Source organism: Coenobita brevimanus, chromosome 37 (genome assembly GCF_032717465.1).
Source record: "Coenobita brevimanus isolate Jiangsu-jjx chromosome 37, ASM3271746v2, whole genome shotgun sequence".
NCBI classification, from domain to species: domain Eukaryota; kingdom Metazoa; phylum Arthropoda; class Malacostraca; order Decapoda; family Coenobitidae; genus Coenobita; species Coenobita brevimanus.
The window spans coordinates 3317275-3342274 of NC_136990.1; the positions used below are offsets into that span (position 1 = coordinate 3317275).

Sequence of the window (25000 nt, forward strand, 5' to 3'; positions counted from 1 at the left end):
AAAATCAAGAACAGAAGACCGCCAACACCCTCTCTCCGTTGCGACAGTGAAAGGTGTTACAGAAATAATTTTTATGTGGTGGTGATACGAAACACACAACAGGAGTAGGAGAAGAAAGGGTAATCTCTCTCACCTGGGGAGGAAGGAAGGATTGTCTCTCTTTTGGGGAGGAAGGAAGGATTCTCTCTTTCGTTTGGGTAGGAATGGGAAGGATTGAGAGCAGGATATTAATCTAGACTTGATGTCATTGATTATCTGAGCAATATTTCAGGGTCTCATTGAGTGCCAATACAAACATTGCTATTTCCTTCCTCCTCATCCTCAGCTTCCCCATCCTTATCCCCAGGAAAATACAGATATCGCCTTTTTCTCACTCCTCATCCTCAGCTTTCCTCTTTCTATCCTCACGTCTCTCACGACCTCATCCTCAGCTTTACCTTCCTTTTTCCCAGGCAAATACAGATATCGCCTTTTTTTCACTCCTCATCCTCAGGTCCTTCCCCCCCTTATGCCTAGACTGATATAGACTTTACATTTTTCTCACTCCGTATCCTCAACCTTCCTTTTCTTATCCTCATTTCTCACACGACCTCATCCTCAGCTTTCCGCTCCATATCCTCAGGCAAATACATATATCACCATTTTCTCACTCCTCATCCTAAGGTCTTCCCCCCTTATCCTGAGGCTAATAGTCATCACAATTTTCTCACTCCTTATCTTCAACCTTCCTCTTCTTATCATGTCTCTCACGACCTCATCCTCGGCCTTCCCCTCCTTGTCCCCATGCCTGCCAGCCTATCACTATTCTAAAGCCTTCACATCCTTGTTCACACTTACAATTCAGGATACTCCCCTTCACTTCCGTCTTCCTCTACTTTCCCACAACCCCCTAACCTAGCGAATTATTTTTACAGAAGATGAACAGGGGAAGGAAAGCCCAATATACACATCCATACACCAGAATACAAGTGTCCTTCATTCATAAAAAAAATTCTATAATAGACTTGTACCGCTGTAGTTTGAAGTTTCGGGGGAGACCAATTTGGGGAGCTTCCTTTCAGTCGATGACCAGGAGTTACAAGGCCACACACACACACACACACACACACACACACACACACACACACACACACACACACACACACACACACACACACACACACACACACACACACACACACACACACACACACACACACACACACACACACACACACACACACACACACACACACACACACACACACACACACACACACACACACACACACACACACACACACACACACACACACACACACACACACACACACACACACACACACACACACACACACACACACACACACACACACACACACACACACACACACACACACACACCTGAAATGAAGCTGCAAAAGAACAAAAACCTGGGCCAAGTTAAGATAAAAGAGCTAGATTTCTATGCGGTTTTTACTCTAACTTGGCACAAAATTTTTCCACACTTTATTTCACTTAGCTTTTTGGTAGAAGGACAATCATACTTTCCATGGCACTTCTTCGTGACTAGCATCATAATCTAGTGTCAATCTATTCTCATAATTCAGCATTCAAGATGGAGAGATGGAACTTTTAGGCCAAGTTAGAGTGAAAAGAGTATACCATATGTAGAATTAAGCTCCAATGAGACGAAAATCTAGGCAGGGTTAATGTAGAAGAATTGTACCCCTTATTTCACGTGAAAATAAGGTACAAAGGACGAAAATCAGAGCTAAGTTAAGGCGAAAGAAAGAAATTGTTACGGTACGTGAAAATAAGCAGGAAAAAAAGGCTAAATTTAAGGCTAAGTTAAGGTGAAAGAAAGACATTGCTAAGTACGTGAAAATAAGGTGCGAAAGGACGAAAATTAGGGTTAAGCTAAGGTGAAAGAAAGAAATTGCTAAGTACGTGAAAATAAAGTGCAAAAGGACGAAAATCAGGGCTAAGTTAAGGCGAAAGAAAGAAATTGCTAAGTACGTGGAAATAAGGTGCCAAAGGACGAAAATAAAGGTGAAAGAATTAGACTACTACGTGAAAATAACGTGCAAAAGGACGAAAATCTGGGCCAGGTTAAGGTAAAAGAAAGAAATTGCTAAGTACATGAGAATAAGGTGCAAAAGGACGAAACTCTAGGCCAGGTTAAGGTGAAAGGACTATATTTTCCCTCTCTCTCTCCCCCCACAGCCTCGCCAGCGGTACGGGAGCTACGACGAGGTGTGTCAGAGGGCGACTGGAAGGGTGAGGTTGTGTAACTGGGTTCGCTTCCTTGGTTACACTTTCCACTTTACCCCACAAGTCAACATGGTGGCCTCCAGGGTCAGAGGTGAGTAGTAGTAGCAGTAGTAGAAGTAGTAGTAGAAGTAGTAGTAGTAGTGGTTGTAGTGGTGGTGGTGGTGGTGGTGGTAATGGCAGTAGTAATAGTGGTGGTATTATTATTCTATTATTATTATTATTATTATTTTGTGGTAGGTGGGGGCGTTCACCATCCACTCACTCGAAGTAGTGCTGCGCTCGGGTGTCTGCCCTTTCCTCTCCTCCATCCATCTTTCCTTCCATCCTCTTCTGTCTTTCTTTCCTTCATTCTTTCCTCGTCCCTCTGCCTACGGGTAACTTTACACTCCCTCTTCTGTTTTTCTTTCCTTCATTCTTTCCTCGTCCTTCTGCCTGTGGGTGACTCTACTGTACACTGAGCGACAAGCCAAATGGTTTCCTGTACACCAGGAAACCATTTATTACGCTGGGTGGTAGCCATATAACCATATTTTGGCGCCTGGTGGCTTAGTGGGTAATTACGGCGCTCCAATCGGATTGAGCCGGTGAAGGTTTATATCCAAGGGATGGTTGGGGTTTATTGCTCACGTAATGCCACTCACGGATGAGTGAGGCTGGTCACTCTCATCTTAAATGTCAGGACCAACTGCCTAGCCACGGGCTCCCACGCTCCTCATGGGGCAACGTAGGGTTGGATGATGGATGGATTAGTAGTAGTAGTAGCAATGGTAGTTGCAATCCCAGGCTCATATAAATGTGATCCCAGTGGACTACGAGCTAAAACTGCTCTCTTACTGCAGTCCACCATCGTCCTATTGGGGGAAGGGAGGGTGTTGAGGGACGTTTGCATAACCAGGCAGAGAAGGAGCTAAGTTACATCAGTGCCACCACATGAAGGCGTCCCTCTCCAGCATCCAGGGGTTAATAAAGAGGAGTAACTTTATTGGGTAGGATTATTATTACTATCATTTGCAAGAAGGCCATTCGTACCTTCTTTATGAGGTAGAAATGAGTCTCCTTGGTTACTAGTCAAATTTATCCATCAGTCTGACTATATCTGGCCTCTAAACTGTAAAGGGGTTAGGGATCTTTGACAGCTAAGAGCAAACCAACCATACCATCCGCTCACTTGATGTAGGCCTATCTTCAGGTGACTAAGTGACAAATATAATGGTTTCTTGTAAGGATAAAAAAATGTGATAAGGAAAATAAGATGTAAGAGGTAAAAAAAACATATCTAATAGGCAGAATAAATCGCTGAGGAAATTGCGTCAAGAACCTCTCCAAACCCACGTGAAATACGGTGCTGAAACGGTTTAGTGATTTCGCGTTGACATAAACCACGCGCTTGATGCGCGCGCGCACACACACACACACACACACACACACACACACACACACACACACACACACACACACACACACACACACACACACACACACACACACACACACACACACACACACACACACACACACACACACACACACATCCGAATCGAGAAAGGGTAGGGAGGGGGGAGGAAGGTTGAGGAGGAGGTGGATGAGGGTGACGGTGGAAGAGGATGAGAAGGAAAATAAAGGAGAGTGAGTGACAAGGAGAGGGGAAGAAGGAGAGAAGGAGGAATGAGGTAAAAACTTGAGGACTTAGTTTGGCTTACTGACCATATGTAGTTTATTAAGTCAGCTAAACAATATTCTAAGTCTCATCTTTCCCCTAGAAGTCAATCCACAGTAGCTTTATATCCAAGTTTCCTTTTGTATTGATGTGTGTTTACTGTTCCTATCCTTCCCCAGGAGATGAGTCGCGAGAGAGAAGGTGATGAGAGTAGAATGTGATTGGAATTAATGGGGGATAGGGAGATAAGAGCATTTGAGATAGAGCGAGAGGAGAGGGGAGAGGAGAGAGGAGAGAGGGGAGAGGGGAGAGGGCCGGTGGTGCATAGGCTTATTCGTAACCAGAATAACCATAAGTCAACTCACGTGCCGAACGAAATGTTGGGTGCAAGAAGAACGCGTGTAAGAGGGAAGAGGAAGAGAGGATGCGTGGGAGGAGGACGTGGAAGGAAGACAAGGGAAGGAAGGACATGTGCGAGAAGGAAGAGGAAGAGAGGACGAGTGGGAGGAGGACATGGAAGGAAGAGGGAAGGCAGGAAGAAAGCGTGTAATGGGAAGAGGAAGGTAAAGCGCGTGGGAGGATAGCAGGGAAGGAAGAGGGACGGTAGGAAAAAAGTGCTTAAGAGGGATGAAGAAGAGAGGACGCGTGGGAGGGGGCATGGAGGGAAGAAGAGGGGAGGAAGAATGCGTGTGAGAGGATACAGGAAGACAGGACGCGTGGAAGATTGCAGGGAAGGAAGAGGGAGGGCAGGAAGGACGCGTGTGAGAAGGAAGAGGAAGCGAGGACGCGTGGGTGGAAGGGAGAGGGCGGAAGTGTGGTGTTAGGTGGCACGTGGTGTGTGTAATGGTCTGGTTGTGGGGAAGGGAGGGAGGTTAAAGGGACAACCGCACGTGTACCTTTGGGGAGGAAGGAGGTGATTTGAGGTGTGAAAGAAGAGGAAATTGAAGGCTGAGGTGAGGAAATTAAACGCTGGGGTGTGAAAAGGAAGGAATGAAGAGGGTTAGCAGGGGAGGAGTGTAGGAGGCATGACGGTAGTGAGGAAATAGGTGCCTGTAAGAAGAAAAGGAAGAGAATACATGTAGCAAATCAGCAGTGTCGTATTAAGCAGCTGTAGACTAAGTTGGTTGATACTGTACTTTTCTAACTTGATCTCAAATTGCCATCTCTCCAACTTGAATGCTGAGTTGTACCATTAGATTAGCATTAGAGTATGATCCTAGTCACGAAGAAGTGCTATGGAGAGATGTAGAGCCGTGGCACTGTCGTATTGTGTCACTGAGCAACGTGAAAATTAACAAGCAGCAAAAGGACGAGAATCTGGGCCAAGTTAAAATCAAAGAAACATAATCAGATTCACCCTCTAGTCTGACTCTATTTGGCCATCAACTAAGCTAACAGTGAGTAAACATAGACGTAACTATAAAGATTTAGGGAGCTGTAGTGAAAATTTAGGGAGCTGTAGCGAAAATTTAGGGAGCTGTAGTGAGAATTTAGGGAGCTGTAGTGAGAATTTAGGGAGCTGTAGTGAGAATTTAGGGAGCTGTAGTGAGAATTTAGGGAGCTGTAGTGAGAATTTAGGGAGCTGTAGTGAGAATTTAGGGAGCTGTAGTGAGAATTTAGGGAGCTGTTCTGAAACTTTAGGGAGCTGTGTTGAAAATTAAGGGAGCTGTAGTGAAAAATTAGGAAGATGAACTGAGAATTTAGGGAGTTGTAGTGAAAATTTAGGGAGCTGTACTAAAAATTTTGGGAGCTGCACTGGAATTTTAGGGAGTTCTAGCACAGCATAAACAGAGAGCAATATTTCCCAACCCTTCTGTGACTTTGCAAATTTTCTCACACAAGGACGTAGCCATAAAGTAGAGAATAAAAGTAAAAAGAAAAAGAGTGTATTTGTGTGAGGCAGGAGGAGACCAAGAATGAACCTCCATTAACAGGGACATAAAGCCCTGACCACATCACTCACACCCGCCACACCGCCACAGCCATCATACGTTCCCCGTCTCCTTGGTTTCTAGTTTTGCCCTGGGTCTCACGATACTAGGTGTGTTTTCATCTGATGGGACTGGATCACTACTATAACTTTAATAGCAAGGAACGAAGAGTGTATTTCAAAATGGGTTAAGACAAGAAAAACAAATGACTTGGTTTTTTATCCATCCATTCCTCAACCAACTCACTTTTGCCTCATCACTAACAAGCCTAACCATCTCCGACTTTGGAGATGAAGGTGACCAGCCTCCCCCGCCCCTGAGTAGCATTATGTGAGCAATAAACCAAAACCCACAGGCACAGCCCAGCTAGAGCGCCCTGACCCATTAAAACTAACAGGCGTTATTTTGTTATATGGTTACCACCCAGCGGAGTAAATGGTTTCCAGGTTTACTAGAAATAATCTGTCACCTGAAACCAGTACTACATCGAGTGAGTGGATGATGGACGCCTGCACCTACTATAGTATGTATAATGAAATGGACCGCATAGTTACTCACACACCTGCTATATTTAAAGAACAATCTATTGGCCTTAGAATTAGTACACTACTTCCCTTACACCATCCCTATACCGCCCCACACCACATTCACCCTCATACTACACCCGCAGCACCCACACTCACTCATACCACCCCTAAACCACCCCACACCACCTCCACAGCATCACCATCTCCACTCCACACTCACTCACCACCCCATACCACTCCCACACCACCTCCAGTTCCCCCATACCACCTTCACAGCAACACCACACCCACATCACCCCAACAACACCCTCACATCACTCCCACACCACCCAATACCACTCCCACACCGCCCCACACCCCAACATCACCCCCACACCACCACCCCACACTTCCCTGCAGCAAAAACAAATCACAGGTAGAAAAGGAAACAGATCATGAGCTTATTATTGAATCCGGTTTCTGGATTTGCCCCCCCCCACAAAATCCCCCTTCCCTCCATGACTCCCCCCTCCTCCCACACGACTCTCCCCCCTCTCTCACGACTCCCCCTCTCTCATTCTCCCTCTCCTTCTCTCCACGGGCGACGGAAACCACACATTTACACGCGCAGTCGACCGTGAGTCAGTGGGTTTGTTTTCCTCGTCTCTGTGAACTCATCCGAGGTAGAATACGTTAGTCTACCCTCGCAGTGAAGAGGAACGAGTAACAGACAAGGAAAACACCCCTAATTCCCCCAGACTGACACACAACAGTCAAATTACATATCCAGGTCCCCTTTTTCAGTTCTAGGGGCAAGCAGGCTGGGGTAACGAGCCCCTGTGCAGTGGTCTCGAGTGCGATCCGGGAATCTGAAGAAAAAGACTTTGATTTATGGCAATGGACTGCAAAAGTGAGAGACTAACGAGAGGAGTGCATGTGAGTGATGTGGATGGGGGTAGAGGGAGGGGGAGGCCACGGATGAGATGGAGGGATGGAGTGGAGAGGTATATGAGAGAGGGGTGTGTGAGCTGACAACAGGGCAGTGAAATGTTGGGAGACAGGGCGACATGGAGGCGATTTGTTTGTGGCCACCCCTTACGGGATTAAGGCGTCTGGCAATAGATAGACAGATAGATAGACAGACTGCAAAAGAATCATTAAGAGAGACGATAATCACTGTTCTAATCAGTCCATACATAATTACCCACTAGTCTCTAATTATGGTATTGGTTAAACTGGACAAGGATAGATAATGTATGCTTAACAATCTGAGATGTCCAAGAATGTCAATAAATGTTACTTAACTATCTATCTACCTATCTATTCCCAGACGCCTTAATCCCGTAAGGGGTGGCCACAAACAAATCGCTTCCATGTCACCTGGTTCCCCGCCATTTCACTGCCCTGCTCCCAGCTCACGTCCCTCTCTTTCATATACCTCTCCACTCCATTCCTCCATCTTATCCTTGGCCTCCCCCTCCCTCTCCTCCTCATCCCTCCATCTCATCCTTGCCCTCCCCCTCAATCTCCCGTCCCTCCACCTCACTCACATACACTCTCCTTGTTAGTCTCTCGCTCTCCATCCTCTCCACATGGCCAAACCACCTCAGTGTATTTCTCCTAACGCTTTCTGTCACATCCACATCCACACCACAAAGCTCCTTCACATCCTAGGCCTCCTCCTCCCTCTCCACCTCACTCACATACACTCTTCTCGTTAGTCTCTCACTACCCATCCTCTCCACATAACCAAACTTAACTCCTCCAGTAGAATAACGTCCTTACTACTTTATTTTTTATTACAGAGATCATCATATTACTTTATCTAGGGTATACAGGCAAGTTGATTATCACCTAGCCCCGTAACCCTGAGATTTAGCTGCTTTATTTGCTTTACTAGACTGCTTTATTTAGCTTATGGGGACTCAACATTAAAAGTTTTGCCCTCATCCCCTGCGATTTAGCTGCCTTATTTGCTGCCATGTGGAGAGGATGGAGAGCGAGAGACTGACGAAGAGAGTGTATGTGAGTTGTATGAGGGGAGAGGAGGGGGAAGCCAAGGATGAGATGGAGAGATGGAGTGGAGAGGTATATGAGAGAGGGGAGTGTGAGCTGGGAGAGGGGCAGTGAAATGGCTGGGGAATGGGTGACATGGAGATGATTTGTTTGTGGCCACCCCTTACGGGATTGAGACGTCTGGCAATAGATAGATAGATAGATAGATTAGCTTTATTTGATTGTTTTATTTACCATGTGGGCACTCGACATAAAGGATTTGCTCTCACTCTGCAGGTACGGTTGTGTTTGAGGTGGTACGTGAGGTGGCCGCCGGGGAGCGTCTGGTGGCACTACTACTACCGGAGATGACCGAGGCTGTGGGCGTAGGGGCAGGTGTGGGCGGGGATGGGCGGACACCACTACTACTTCCCGCCCTCACACTGCTACGGTCCTCCCTCTACCGCACCACCATAGACTCCATCATGGCAGAGGCGCCGCTGGACTTATCACGCTCCCTTCTCACCTCCCCACCGCCCCCCGGGGGAGTAAAACGTAAGGCAGGAGAGCATTCACCCACTCGGTCATCTTCTCCCCACTCCCCCTCGCCTTCACTCCCAAATAACCCGCCCACATTCTCCCCACACCGGCTGCCACAGACTACAATGACTCAAGGCGCCCCTGATTTGCCATGTACGCCGCCCTTCCTGAAGCTGCGGCCATCACTGTCCCCTGCCACTGCCGGCCCTAGTCTAGTGCCTGAGGTGCGGCCCGGTGAGGTACGGATGGCGGCTCCCCCAGTAAAGCGGCGTGAAAGGACGATGTTGCCATGTTCAGAGTGCGGGAAGGCGTTTGACCGGCCGTCTCTGCTAAAACGTCACATACGTACACATACAGGAGAGAAGCCACACGCCTGTGACGTGTGTGGCAAGGGCTTCTCCACCAGCTCCTCCCTCAACACCCACCGTCGCATCCACAGCGGTGAGAAGCCACACCAGTGCGGTGTTTGTGGCAAGCGATTTACCGCATCATCTAACCTGTACTACCACAAGATGACCCACGTCAAGGAGAAGCCACATAAATGCGCCCTGTGCACCCGCTCCTTCCCCACACCAGGCGACCTGCGATCCCACATGTTTGTACACAATGGACAGTGGCCACACAAGTGCCACGTCTGCGGCAAGGGCTTCAGCAAACTTACCAACCTCAGGAACCACGCACTACTACACTCAGGTACAGCAAGCGGGTATTTAGTCCTCACACTCCCTTCGTCTGCAGTGTCCTGTGCTGGGGGTATAGGGACGCCACCTTATTAAAAGACATTTAAATTCGTGAGCCAGTTTCAGCCAGCCTTATAGCTCGTTCCTTGGTTGAAAGAGAGTCACAGCCAGGGTGTCACACTAAGGACTTGTTGTTAAGTGTTAAGGTGGGGGTTAATCCAATCTTCTCAAATCTACACGAGTTTCATTGTCACCGCGAACTGTTCCTCAGTTTAACAAAGCTCCAAACTGCTCTCTTAAAACTGGACTATGGGTCTTCATTCGGGGTGAAACTCCGTCTATGATGTCTCTTCAGCCTGATGCAGGAGTAAAGGCGAAACAGAAGCTATAGTTCAAGAATTTACAGTTGCAGTATCACTTTTTAATTGCTTTGTCGTAACTTTGATGGTAGTAATTTGATTTTAAGTGTCTTGTTTGTCCAGTAGTGTCAATATTAGAAGTATTTATTAAACTACACCTTGCCTATTTAAAACTAGAGGGATCTTGATTATGTTTACAATTTTTTATTCCAACAGAGGTGAAGCGGCCTGAGCGAGGAATGACGTCACTTCCGGCCTGCCTCCCTCCCCCATCTTCCTCACCTCCACCCTCTGCCCTCACAGCCTTCGCCTCACAGGGCCCCTCCACCTCTCCAAGCACATCCTGCACCTCACCTATTCCTCCACCATCCGCCTCTTCACCCACATCATCATCAACAACAACATGCTATCCTTCCACCTCACGTACATTCACTCCACCGCCACCCACTCTTCAAACCTCATCCACTTTCACTGCACACATTCATCCATCCTCCAGCACTTCTTCACTTTCATTATCATCATCATCATCATCCACGTGCTATCCTTCCACCTCACGTACACACACTCCACCGCCATCCACTCTCCGCACCTCATCCACCTCTACTACACACAGTCCTCTATCTACCTCCACCTCTCCTGGCTTCACCTCCTCATTAAATACCTCCACGGCCTCTACCTCCGCCTCCCTCAAAGACCAAGAGCATCAGAAGGCAGACAAATCCCCCAAGGCACTTTCTCACGAGCGGACTGAAGCGCATATCACCAGAACTGCAGTACTAAATCATCCCTCCTCAGTGACGACAGGTATCAAGCACTCAGCAGCCTCGTTAGTGGACAGCCATAACACAAACACTTCAAGAACAGGCGTCTCAAATATCCATCAATCAAATACACAGTTCTCTTCAGCAGACACCTTAAATCCATCACCATTGGAAGAAGAGGCACACGCTGCTCCCTCCAGACCAGACAGCCACGCGATTGAACCCCAGGCAGACACAGAGAAGGGTTCAATCCTGTCTGTTGAGGAGGATGAGGAGGTTCAAGTTGTAGAATATGACAGAAAGCGAGAGGAAGGAAAGACACATAAAGAGGGAGAAAGAGGAGATAACGGATAGATAAACGAGTTGCAAAAAAAAAAAAAAAAAAAGTAAAGACTGGCCGTTTTGGTGAGGCTATGGTCCGCATCCTCGTAGGGTTAGGAGGCTCCCTAACACCTATTCCTCAGCGATTTATTTTTGGGTATGGTTGGTCAATATCCTTTAGGATGTTATTTATGTAGGGTATGCCGATATTGGAAGGATTTATGAATCACAGAAAACAGTAAGGTGCAATAAACAAAATAAATCGCCAACGAAAAGGTGTCAGGGCTCTTCCTTAACAGACGAGAATACGAGCGTGCATAACTATAACAGAGACAGCTGCCTATCGACACTAATGACTGACAATATGACAAATATTCCAAGTTAATCTGAAACTATTAGTTGGAGATTAAACTGACGCTTCGGGTTAATCTCTCTTGCTGGGACAAACTGCTAATTTATTCAGTACCAAATCAGCTTCAAACACCCAAAAAATAATATAAATAAATCCAGATATCAGTGTTTTCGATCGTGGGTGGGCCATAAGGTATCTGAATTCTTAAGCTCCTCTGTTACGTGATCTAAATGATTGCAGAATGAGGAACACACAAAAGAATATGAGAAGGAAGGATATATATTGCGTGGGGAGGAATGAGAAATCTGTGAAGTAGGATACAAGGCAAAGAAGTATGGCTAAATTTTACTTATGACTTTGCATTGACTCAGAGATTAAGCTAAAAACTGACAGGTGGAATATGTGACAGGTATGAAAATTAGACAGCAGAGAGCAAACTTAGCTATCAGGACGACGAACTGACACATAACACTCAAGACAGACTGAAACTGCTCCCTTGAAGATAGAAATATGTTATAATTTTGTCTGGACCTGATAATTACTGAGTTTAGCTGCGCAGACTTAGATATGGACACTAAGCAGAATAAACCTGATAGACCCAATCTTGGAGGCAACACGTATTTTTTTCCCTTTTCCCATGTGAAGAAGAAATTATTTTACACACTCTAGGGGCCCCTTCGCGTTGTGGCACCGAGATAGCTAGACAGATCCACTGCCTGGTTGTGCAAAGATCCCTCAACTTCCTCCCCATCCCCTGAAAGGAAGATGGTGGACTGTGGGAGGGGAGAAGTTTCACCTGTAGAGTGTTGTGTTGACTTTAAGGTGATTTCGGGTTCTACTACTACTACTACTACTACTACTACTACTACTACTACCATTACTACTACTACTACTGCTACTACTACTTTGGGTCTCGTCTGGTTTAGTATGTATATCCATAGATAAGGCTGAGCAACCAATCTTCACCTCTAAATCCATTTGACGTTTATACTAATCCTACATTCAAGCGATTTAATTGAGCTGAAGAGAGTAAATCAGATTCTAAATAGGGCAGTGACCTTTCAATCCCCTATACTACAGACGATTTCTATCTATCTATCTATTGCCAGACGCTTTAATCCTTTAAACGGGGTGGCCACAAACAAATTGCCGCCACGTCGCCCTGTCCCCCCGCATTTCACTGCCCTGCTCCCACTTCACACACCCCTCACTCATATATATACCTCTCCACTCCATCCCTCCATCTCATCCTTGGCCTTCCCCTCCCTCTCTCCCCCTCCGCCTCACTCACATACCCTGTCCTCGTCAGTCTCTCACTCTCCATCGTTTCTCGAAGGTAAAAATAAATCGCTTGAAGGTAGAACTTGAGGATCAGGTCATGGGGTTTAAGAGGTCAGTAATATCCTTTTTCCTATTTTTTCCCCTTTTTCCTGAGCTTTAATGGATTTTTTTTTACCTTTCAGCCCGAGGACATCATTTTTTTTCCTTCCTAATACCAAGAGACTCCTAACACCTTTTCCTTACCGATTTATTCTTGTATATAGCTCTTTTCTTTATCCCTTGTGTGGTTTGGCTGTTGTGTTGGTGTTAGAAAGACTTAGGCAACACACAAGAGGCCTGCAGAGTGTGGAATGGAGAATAAATCGCTAAGGAAAAGGTGTTAGGGAGCTTCCTCATTATCGATCTCCATAGCTGAATAAAATTGGAGTTAACAGGAAGAAAATTAAAAGAAATTCTCGTGCTGAAGAGGTTAGACTTAGAGATAGAGAGAGAGAGAGAGAGAGAGAGAGAGAGAGAGAGTGTGTGTGTGTGTGTGTGTGTGTGTGTGTGTGTGTGTGTGTGTGTGTGCTGCAATAACCAGAGAAGTATTAAATTCTTATTTATACCTGTAAATAATATTCTTTGTAACATCTATTGGATGAGTGGATGGTTACGACTTAAGCCCGTATTGTCGTAGGGTAAGGAGGTTCCCTAGCACATCTTCCTTAGCGATTTATTTTCCTAACTACCCATTAATATTAACGAAGCAGAATCAGAAATAAATCGGTAAGGAAGAGGTGTTAGTAACCTTCCTAATTGTACGTCGATGAATTAAAAGAAAAAAAAAACTAAGATATATTAAGCCCTTGCCACCAGACGATTTTGTTCATCTGCGGCATCCACCCAGGAGCCAAAACTTCTCTTATTCACCTTCACCTCTCCGTGGGAAGGATCCTGGTTCGATCCTAGTAAGGTGCTGTCTACCACAAAGGGGCGCCGGATCCCTACACGGTGTATATACTGTGCTTTACCTGTAGCACGGCCCCACACTTACCTGTGGTTGATGGTCAGACCGGGGTGAAGGAACAAAAAATCTCAGCTTGGGAGATTTTTTCTGAAGGCTCAATTACTCCCTTCTAGTAACGCCATTATTATTATTATTATTATTATTATTATTATTATTATTATTATTATTATTATTATTACTACTACTACTACTACTACTACTACTACTACTATTACTGCTACTACTACTACTACTACTATATTATTATTATTATTATTATTATTATTATTATTATTACTACTATTTTTGCTTCAATTTTGATGCCACGAAATGACTGTGTCTATTAGAAAAAAATCGTGGTGAAGGGGTTAATAAGGGATGTGTTATGATATTAAATAAACATGAATCAATGAACGTTAAAGAAAGTGAGAAAGAAAGACAGGGAAAGAAAGAAAGAGAAAGGAAGGAAAGAAAAAGAGATAGAAAAAGAAAGAGAGAAAAGGAGAGAAAAAAGAAAGACAGGGAGAGAGAGAAAGAAAGAGAAAAAGAAAGGAAATGAGAAAGAAAGAAAGAAAAAGAGATAGAAAAAGACAGAGAGAAAAGGAAAGAAAAAGTAAGAGAGAGAGAGAAAAGGAAAGGAAAAAGAGAAAGAAAGAAAGAAAGTGAAAGACAGAAAAAAGACAGAAAAGTAAAAAGAGAAATAGAGAAAGAAAGAAAAAGAAAGACAAAGAAAGAAAGAAAGAAAGAAAGTAGGAGAAAGAAAGATAAAGATGGAGAGAAAGAGAAAGGAAGAAAGAAAGAAAAAGAAAGAGAGAAAGAGAAAGAAAGAATGGGAGAAAAAGAATGAAAGAGAGAGACAGATAAAAAATACACAGAAAGAAGGAAAGAAAGAAAGACAGACAGAGAAAGAAAGAAAGAAAGAAAGTAAACAAGAAAGCAAGGCAGCAATAAGAAAAAGAAAGAAAGAAGAAAGACAGAAAGAGAAAGAGAGAAGGAAAGACAGAGAAATTAAGCAAGCAAGCCAGCAATAAGAAAAAGAAAGAAAAAGAGAGACGGAAGAGAGAGAAAAGAGACAGTGTAAAGCATCAAGTGTTATGGAGGGAGAATATAAAGCAAGGTAGACACTAGGACCACCACCTGAGCCGTCGTAGGAACACAAAAGCCAGGAAGGAGCAATATTAGGACCATCCTGTATATTCCATAGCATGTACAAATGAGTATGTATATAAGGGAGGTGGAGTGAGTTGGGGGGAGGGCAGTCAAATGGTGGGTGACAGAGCGACTTGGAGGCGTTTTGTCTGCGGCCACCCTTTGCGGGATTAGGGGGTCGGGCTATAGATAGATGGATAGTTAGATGTACAAAGGTAGGTGAGGCTGTAAGTGCAATACCATAGGTCTTAGTAATTTATTTCTCTTTTATCTATTAATTTTTGGTTAAATAAATCTTGACCTGGATTATCTTCTCTTTATCCTTGAGCTTCTGGGTAAATATATGTGACGTGGCGCGATTCGACTGACGATAGACAGCCGTACGCTCAGTCGGGTCGAAGTGTGTTGGGAAGAGCGAAGTCGGACGAGGAATGTGGAACTGAACGCTGTTTTACGAGAAGGCATGGGTGATAGAGTAATTCTTTTTTCTGATTAGCAAACATTTTCGTTAAATTTCGTCCCTAAATTAGCGAAAGCCATAAATTTTTCATCCAAGCCGCAAAGCTCTAAGTCGTCCCTACACAGCTCTTCCGTCGCGATCACACTACGACTGCTGTTGATGTGCTATTTAAGAAGTTCAATTTCTTTATGGACAGACTTGGTGTTACATGGAGGACGCATAGAACTGGTGGAGAGGGAAGCCTTCAAGTGGTGCCACTGATATGACTAGGTGGTGGAGCTGCCCGGTTATGCAAACGTCCCTCAGTCCCTCCCTATTCCCTAAAAGGAGATGGTGGACTATGGAAGAAGTAATTTCGGCCTGCAGTCCACTGGGTTCACGTTCAGATGAGCCTGGGGAACAAGTACTATTAACATGCTCCTCTTTTTCTTCCTCTTCTTCTACTTCTTCTTCTCCTACTCCTTCTCCTCCTTCCTCTTCTTCCTCTTCCCATTCTTCTCCTTTGCTTCTTCTTCTTCCCCTCCTCCTCCTCCTCCTCTTTCTCCTCCTCCTTCTCCTCCATCTCCTGACAATTTTCAGCAGCTTCCTCATTCCACCTTTGATCTCCACACTTTACTGTTTTTACCTCCTCTGTTCCCTTCCATATATCGTGATCATACACAGTTCTCTTTTCTTATTAATAATTTCTTAATCCTCAGCTCCGTCACTGGAAAAACGTTTAACATTTTCCAAATCAAAATATTTATGGGAATGGCAGGATGGCGGAGATCAGCGTCGATAAACGTTTCCATCGCTTACCCTTCGAAACGTTTAAGAACAGGCTGAGCACGTCCTTTAAAAAATGTAAATAAAAACGTAAGAGCCTAATGCACAGAACTACAAGAGAGAGAGAGAGAGAGAGAGAGAGAGAGAGAGAGATGTCCGAAAACAGACTTAGAGGGAAGTGGTAAAATGGTGGGAAAATAGTGTCACTTTCATCCATGTTTACGTCGGTTACACTCCGAGGCGATGACAAAGGTACTCAAATCCATGCACAAAATCCCTCGAAAATGTCCATTAGTCCCCAAGCCTCCCGAAAAAATAATTAAAAACCCAAGAAAATCCGAGGAAAAAAAAAAAAAATGAATCTGCCCAAATCGAATTAAGTCAACGCAAGATGGCGGATGAAGAGTGTCATTTTTGGTAATGTTTACGTCGGTTGCACTCCGAAACGCTGACAAAGGTACTCAAATCCATGCACAAAATCCCTCAAAAATATCCATCAGCCTCTAATGCTCTCGAAAAAAGAATTAGAACTCAAAGAATTAGAGATAATTACAAAAAAGAATCCGGCCAAACCGCATTAAGTCAACACACTGGGAGGAGTGGCAAGATGGCGGCCAGCGTCATAATTGGAGATGACCCTGGCGATGACCCCACAGGTAATCGGCCTCAAAACCGTGACCAACTAGACAACTGCCATCACACGAGAGAGAGAGAGAGAGAGAGAGAGAGAGAGAGAGAGAGAGAGAGTGAGAGAGAGAGAGAGTGAGAGGAGGTAAGGAGCTGAAAGAAAAAAGGGGATTGATGGGTGGTTATGGATACACACACACACACACACACACACACACACACACACACACACACACACACACACACACAGAATGATGATGATGATAACAGAGATGAGACTAAAGATGGCAGTGACGTTTATGCAGCCAGTCACACATCTCAGCATCCACACAAGGCTCCATCATACGCGACGGTGTACAGCTGAATGCATAAGTCCTTGGTACGGTGAGGCTGGTACGGTGTATAGGATATGGTAACAGTTAGGCGCTTCTGAAAATCCAGCTATACTCCTTTCATCTTAACTTGGTCCAGATTTTCGTCCTTTTGTAGTTTATTTCAAGTAGTTAAATGACAAAAATTAGATAACACTACGGCTCTACATGCTTCCCATAGCACTTCTTTGTGACTAGCATCATATTCTAGTGTTAATCTATAGTGCCCAGTATAAGAGATGAAGAGATGGCAATTCTAGGCCAAGTTAATGTGAAAAGGGCATAGAAATTCCCTTTGTATTGTCTAAAGCTGATAACTGAGGCTCTAACCAGGAATCTTAGAGCCCAGCGGTACCTTCATCGCTCTGTATATGCTAACTGTGGCCGAGGCTGGCCTACCTAATGCAGTAAGTTTGTATGTGTGTGTGTGTGTGTGTGTGTGTGTGTGTTCTCGTCTCTCTCTCTCTCTCTCTCTATATATATATATATATCTATCTGTTCACCTATCTATTTCTACAGCATGTCCATTATAAGAGAAAGTGCCAATCTATGGAAGATGAGAGAAGAGATGGGCTGTTTACTAATTATTTCCATAGTTCCACATAAGAAAAAATATATACAAATTAGTAAAGGATTTAAAAGAAAATTGTTATATATACTTTAGTTTACCCTCCTATTCTCCGTTTTCTATGTTTCACGTCCGGCCGAACCTGAAGCGAGATGGGACAGGTACAAGAGATTTCCCAAGCATGAGAGAGCTAATCGGGGGCTGTAATGACACACCCAGGCTTCCTATACTAACTCTAGAATTTATATAACCATCTGGGAACAATGCTAGAGTAGGAGCGACCGTGAGAGGGGCATCCAAGGCGGGAGAAACTCAGAACTGGCTTTGAATCCCTTGAACGATCAGTGTCTCGGAAGAAATGAGGAACTGATTCATTTACAGATCAATGAGAGAGAAGTGCTGGAAAGAGGAAGATCAGTGAGGTAAATATTATCTTCTAAGTGAGTGGAGAATTCGTAACACCTTTTCCATAGCGACTTATTCACATTACACATCAAGAATTGACTCTGGTGATATCTTAATACATCTCCCACAGCAATTTATTTTATAGAACCTTTTTCCTCTATAATAAAGCCATAGAAATTAGAATACAATAGAACGTAAGGTGTAGTATACGAAATAAATCGCTAAGGAAGAGGTGCTTGGGGACCTCTTAGCCCACTCATAATACGATCCCTACGAGAGACGGAGAGCAGTATTGGGGTAATATTGGAAGTAATTTTAGTGTCGAAAATACTGTGTTGATTTGGAAGAGGAGAGCACAAGGTATTCCCCAGGTTAGTATTCTTTCTCTGTTCTTGTTCATGTATATGTCATAATAATAATGATAATAATAATAATAATAATAATAATTATAATAATAAACTAATGATGATGATGGTAATGATGGTGTTCGTGGTGGTAATAGTGATTCTGATGATGATAATGATGATAATAATAGTAATAATTTAGTAATAATAATAATAATAATAATAATAATAATAATAATAATCTGCAGCAGCAAAACTGAAATATTAAAACACCTCCTCTGACTGAAGGTATTATCTAAGGTTTTATGACTCTCTCAGCTTAAGGAAATCGTCAGTAATTAATAGGAAGAAAATAAGAGAGTTTTTCCAATCATGAGAGAGCTAATTTCAGACCTCCCTTCCAGTGTTTCGTCCATTTGGTGTGCGTACGGAGCGAGTGGCCAGCCAGGTGAAGTCCGCGGCACCTCCCACCTGCCTAATAAGCTCAGGGACTCAGGTAGGTAGACAGGTGTATTTTTATTTAATTAGGTGTTGCTACCTGTTTGTTCACCTTCTTGTTTTGGGTTCTTTCCCTTTGTGTGTTTGTGACTATTATGGTGTTCTTACTGGATGGTTTGAGAATTCTGGTGCATCTCTCTGTCTGTCTGCCTGTCTGTCTGTCTGTCTGTCTGTCTGTCTGTCTCTCTCTCTCTCTCTCTCTCTCTCTCTCTCTGTTTGTCTGTGTACCTCTGTTTTTTTGCCACTTCTCTCTCCCTCTCCATCTCCTTCCTTCTCCCCTCTCTCACTTTTCTCTCCCTCTCCATATTTCTCCCTCCCTCCTCTCTCTTTCTCTCATCTCCCTTGCTCTCCACATCCCTCCCTCCCCCTCACACCCACACAATTACACACAGACTCACACACGTCCGCGCACATAAACACACGCACTCACACACGCACACACACATACATATACACCACGCATCCATGGAGGCACACACGCACACACATATACACATACACAACATACACACATACAGTAAGCACACAGATACACATACTGACATGCACAGTTACACATAAACACAAACATAGGTACGTACACATAAAAAACACCCCCTCACCAACACACACACACGCATACAACCAACCCCCATCCATCCACCCACCTCCACACACACCCACATACCCCCCAACACACGCCCACTCACACCCACGTACCCACACCCCACACTCCCACCCACCAAACCATCTCAGTCCTTATGCTGTCAGAGTCTACAGAAATGCCTATATCCGCCCTTAAGGAATTCAGTCAAGCCAATGTAAACACGCTAATGAACTGCCTAGCTGTCCATCAATTAAGCCTGTTTGGGTATGGCTGAGGGCTAGGGCGTGTTAGGTATTCTGGTTTTTGCTTCCTAATCGAGACACTTGGCGATAACATACAGCCTCATTCCCTAGCTGATGACAGAGGCTTGGGTATGTCTCCACAGTCCTATGTTAACTTTTTATGGAGTGAGAGTGGATGATTATGTGATAGTAAGTTATGTAGCTCTCTATAAAACAGTTGACGAAAACTTAACTCATTTCCCAGCTCATGAGAGTGGCTTGGGAATCACTTCACATGCCTAACTAAGCTCTTATCTGATTGAAATGAGAGTGGGTGATGTGTAATGTGAAAGTAACTTACGTAACTCTATCTAAAACAGTTGACGAAAACTTAGTCTCATTTCCTAGTTGATGACACAGGCCTGGGTATGTCTCCACAGTCCTATGCTAACTTTTATTTGATTGGAATGAGAGTGGATGATCTGTGGAAGTAACTTATGTAGCTCTATCTAAAACAGTTGACGAAAACTTAAACTCATTCCCTAGCTCATGGGATTTCTTCACATGCCTAAATAAGCTAACTCTTATCTCTGCGGAATGAGAGTGAATGATTTGTAATGTTGAAGTGACTTACGTAGCTCTGTCTAAAGCAGTTGATGTTAATTTAGTCTCATTCCCTAGCCCATGAGAATGTCCTGGGTACTTCTTCACATGCCTAACTAAGCCCATTTCTGTCTCTGTGGAATGAGAGTGAATGATTTGTAATGTGGAGGTAACTTACTTAGCTCTATGTTAATTGAGTCTCATTCCTAAACTGATGAGACTGTCTTGGTTATAAAATTATCTCCATAGGTCTAAGCTAACGTTTATGTGTTTGGAATGAGTAGAAGATCTGTATGATAAAAGTAACATATGTAGCACTGTGAGAAACGTTTATTACATGAGTGAAACGTTTATGGTGGGTGTAGGAGAGGTTTCTTCTTTGCTACCCTGTTCTTCACCTCCTTTAATTCTTGATGCTGACTAATTTGCTGGTAATTCTCTCTAGTTAAAAACCATTCTTTCTCCTCTCCCCCCCCCTCTCTCTTTCTCTCTTTCTCTCCCTCTCTCTCTCTCTCTCTCTCTCTCTCTCTCATTGAATTTCCCATCTTTTTTTTTTTTTTCATTTTCCTATTATATTGATTTCATTGCTTTATATTTTATTTCTTATTCTTCACGTCCCCCCCCATCTCTCTCTCTCTCTCTCTCTCTCTCTCTCTCTCTCTCTCTCTCTCTCTCTCTCTCTCTCTCTCTCTCTCTCTCTCTCTCTCTCACTACCAACTTTCTCCTCCGTGATAGTCAGTATATACCCCATTATAATCAAAGGGAATATCTGTCACTCTTAAGTACACATTATTATTAAAGCCCATATCTTTTTCAACACATCTCATTATAAAAGTGACAGGAGGTCTTTTTCTCTATGATTTATAAGGCATGGGATTTTTTTTTTTCATTTCCTAGACTTTCAAAATTAATTAGAGTTTTTTTCGTCCTTTATTTCATTGTTATTTTGTCTTGGTTTCTGATATATGCATTTTTCTCTTTTTTCACCTTTTTCCAATTAACATTTTTTTAAATCTGGGAGATGGAGGGATGAGGTAGAGAGGTATATGAGAGAAGGGGGTGTAATCTGAGGGATGGAGAGTGAGAGACTGACAAGGAAAGTGTGAGTGAGGTGGAGAGGGGAGAGGGAAGTGGAGACAGAGGATGAGATAGGGGGATGGAGGGGAGAGGTATATGAGAGAAGGGAGTGTAAGTTGGGGAATGAAGAGTGAGAGACTAACAAGGAAAGTGTATGTGAGTGAGGTGGAGGAGGGAGAGGGAAGGGAAGACAGAGGATGAGATTAAGGGATGGAGGGGAGAAGTTTATGAAAGAGGAGGGATGTAAACTGGGGAGAGGACAGCGAAATGGCAAGGGATAGGGAGACATGGAACGATTTGTCTGTGGTCACCCCGTACAGGATTAAGGCGTCTGGCAATAGATAGAGAATGTGGGGAAATTTTAATATTAAAAAGAATAAATGTATATGAATCATTTGGTTTCAATGTTAGCCTGTGAGAATACTGTGCCAAATAATAAAAAAGAATGGATATATAGGGGAAATTCGCCCTCAACGTTGGACTGTGAGGAAAGACTGTCTCACATATTAACAAAAATAAGTGAAATGTGACGGGTTATGGGTGGAGGCGTGTGGAGAAGCGGGTCTGTAACAAAGGGAAGATGAAATGGGCAGGAATGAGGAAGTCAGAGATGAAGGAGGGAGTCAGCTGAACAGAGGAAGAGAGGAGGGAAGGAGGGACGGAGAAAGAGAGAGGGAGGAAGGGTGTGGAGGGAGGCATAGGGAGAGATAGAGGGAGGAAGGAAGGAAGGAAGTTGAACAGAGGAAAAGAGGATTGACGGATGAGAGAGGGAGCTAGAGAGGAAGGGAGACAGTCAAACAGATGAAGAGAGGAGAGAGGGATGGATAAAGGAAAAGAGGGTGAGGGAAGGAGGGAGAGAGGGTGAGGGAGGGAGGGAGAGAAGAGGGAGGGAGGGAGGAAGGGAGGAAGAATTACGACCCACGTTGCTCTACTTGCTCCCTTTACCGAAACCACCCAGCCTCACCCCCACACCCAGACTCCACTTTCCCACCCATAATCACACCCGCCCACCCACTCTTACGCCCACACCGGTAACCCCCCCCACACACATACCTACACGTATACCCACACTCACACCCACACCCACACACACACACACACACACACACACACACACACACACACACACACACACACACACACACACACACACACACACACACACACACACACACACACACACACACACACACACACACACACACAGCCACATACCTACTCATATCCACACCCACACCCAAACCCACAACCACACCACACCCACAACCACACCACACCCACACCCATACCCACATCCCTATGCCTCACTCATTTCCACACACACCCACATCCATATAAACCCCATACCAGCATCCACACAATCACCATTACATTATATACCCCACATCCTCACCGTTCTCCAGTTTCCCTCATCTAGATCTCCTGTTAGGCTTCGAATATTCAGTCTTTCACATTGTCTTATGCTCACACTTACATCCATACTTTCAATCTTCCACCCCATCCACATTTCTTCTAACCTCACATTCACTTTACCTAGCCTTCCACCCCTATCCACATCTGGCCAAACCTCATATCCACATCACACAGTCTTCCACCCCTATCCACACTTAGTCTATCCTTACATTCACGTCACACAACCTCCACCTGTTCACATAATCCTCCCATCCACATCACACAGCTCTCCACTCTATCCACATCTAAAATAACATACACTCACGTCTTAACACAGCCTTCCACCCCCTCTCCACATCAAGCCTAACCTCACATCCATATCACACATCCATCCCTATCCACACCGTCTAACATCACACCCACATCACAGTCTTCCACCCCTTTCCACACCGTCTAACATCACATCCACATCACATAGCCCCCACTTTGTCCATATAATCCTCGCATCCACATCACACAACCTCCACCCCATCCACATTTCTCCTATGTTGAATAAAATAGCCAAGAAGCAGTAGATATAAAGGGATAAAGACCACATGGAAGTTCGTCTCCATCTACTGCCAGACGCCCTAATCCCGTAAGGGGTGGCCACAAACAAATCGCCTCCATGTCGCCCTGTCCCCTGCCATTTCACCTCCCTGCTCCCAGCGACATGAAAGTGAAGTGGCTAATTTTTTTTAATCTAGTGTCTCTTTATATATATATATTTTTTGTATCAGTGGAATTTTACGTAGCCTGAAGGTGATATAAGTTTGAAAGGTTACATATATCCTTAATTAGTCTCTTTAATGTTACAGGACGTCTTTGTTTAATAAATAATCTGCTTCTGGCCTTTGGTTCCTTCTTCCTTGTATTAAAAAAAAGAGAAGAATATACGCTATCGGTTTGAAGAGGGAATAGAGGAATGAAATAGAAATGTGTTATCGGTTAGAAGAGATAGGAAGGAAAAAATAAAAAATATTCGGCTATCAGGTAAAGGAAGGAAAAAAAACAGATATTATCAGTCTGAAGTTTAGTGGTAGGTGGTGGCGACCATCATCCACTCACTTGATGTAGTGCTGCCTACTTCTTCCTTAGCCTTTATCATTCTTTTTCTGTGCCTGCCCTCCTCTCTTCCTGTTTCTCCCATCTTTCCTGTCACTTCTTATTGCTTTTCTTTCCTTTACAGGTGGCTTTACATTGAGTGACAAGCTAAATGGTTTCCTATAAGCCAAGAAACCATTTACAACGCTGGGTGGTAACCATATAACCAAACCATACGTGCTCCCTACGTGTCAGCAAGTGGGTTGGTGGAGGGTTAGTGCCCCTCCCCGTAAAACAAATAACTCAAAGTCAAATGGCCACCCCTTACAGGATTATGGAGTCTGGCAATAGATAGATAGATAGATAGATAGATAGTCTGAAGTTAGAATTAAGGAGAATAAAATGAGTAAATCCATAATCGGTGTGAAGAAATTAAGAGAGAAAAACCAGCAGTCTCCCGTTTAACAGCAACTGGCACAGCTCCCCGTTCTGGCTTGCGAAAATCCGGATTCGTAATTACCGTTCTTGCACGCCTTGTAAATCCGCCAGCGTTCTTTTTCGTTTCCCTAACCACTGGAGACTAAGACAAAAGAGGTTCGCCTTCCCCAGGTTCATAAAAACTGCCGTAAATTCAAGAGAAAATAAATAAAATGTGAGAGAGTTCGAAGCTGAGGTGAGAGTGAGGGAGACTGGGTGGTGAGGGGTGGTGGAGGAGGAAAGGAATTTAAATGGAAAGGTGTGTGAAGGAGAGAGACAGGTGGAGAAGGAGAGAGATATGTGAGGGAGTAGGAAGGAGGGAATGAGGGAGGAGAGGTGTGGGAAGGAGAGAGAGGTGGAGGAGGAGAGATATTTGAAAGGAAAGAAATGAAAGGAGGAAAGGAATCTGAGTGGAAAGGTGTGGGAAGGAGAGAGAGGTTGAGAAGAGAGATTTGAGAGGAGAGATAGGAGAAGCAGCAGGAAGGAGGGAATGAGAGAGGACAGGTGTGGAAAGGAGACAGAGAGAGGGAGGGAGGAGAGAAATATGAGAGGAAAGATATGAAAAGGATCAGGAAGAAGAGAATGAGGGAGGACAGATGTGAGGAGGAGAAAGAGGAGAGGTGAGAAATTTTGAAAGGAAAGATATGTGAGAGAATAGGAAGGAGGGAATGAGAGAGGAGAGAGGGAAGGAGGAGAGAAATATGAGAGGAAAGAAGGGAGTAGCAGCAGGAAGGAGGGAGTGAGAGAGGAGAG

General features: G+C 44.3%; 1 protein-coding gene across 1 annotated transcript in view; it reads left to right on the forward strand.

Moving 5' to 3' along the window:
• LOC145396395 (uncharacterized) overlaps positions 1-25000 on the forward strand; it is a 63952-nt gene that overhangs the window by 14490 nt on the left and 24462 nt on the right. Inside the window, exons 2-5 of the mRNA XM_080269786.1 lie at positions 2206-2344; positions 8640-9575; positions 10138-10344; positions 10831-10964. Coding sequence (XP_080125912.1) covers positions 2206-2344; positions 8640-9575; positions 10138-10344; positions 10831-10964 — 1416 coding nt within the window. The remainder of the gene's footprint in view (positions 1-2205; positions 2345-8639; positions 9576-10137; positions 10345-10830; positions 10965-25000) is intronic.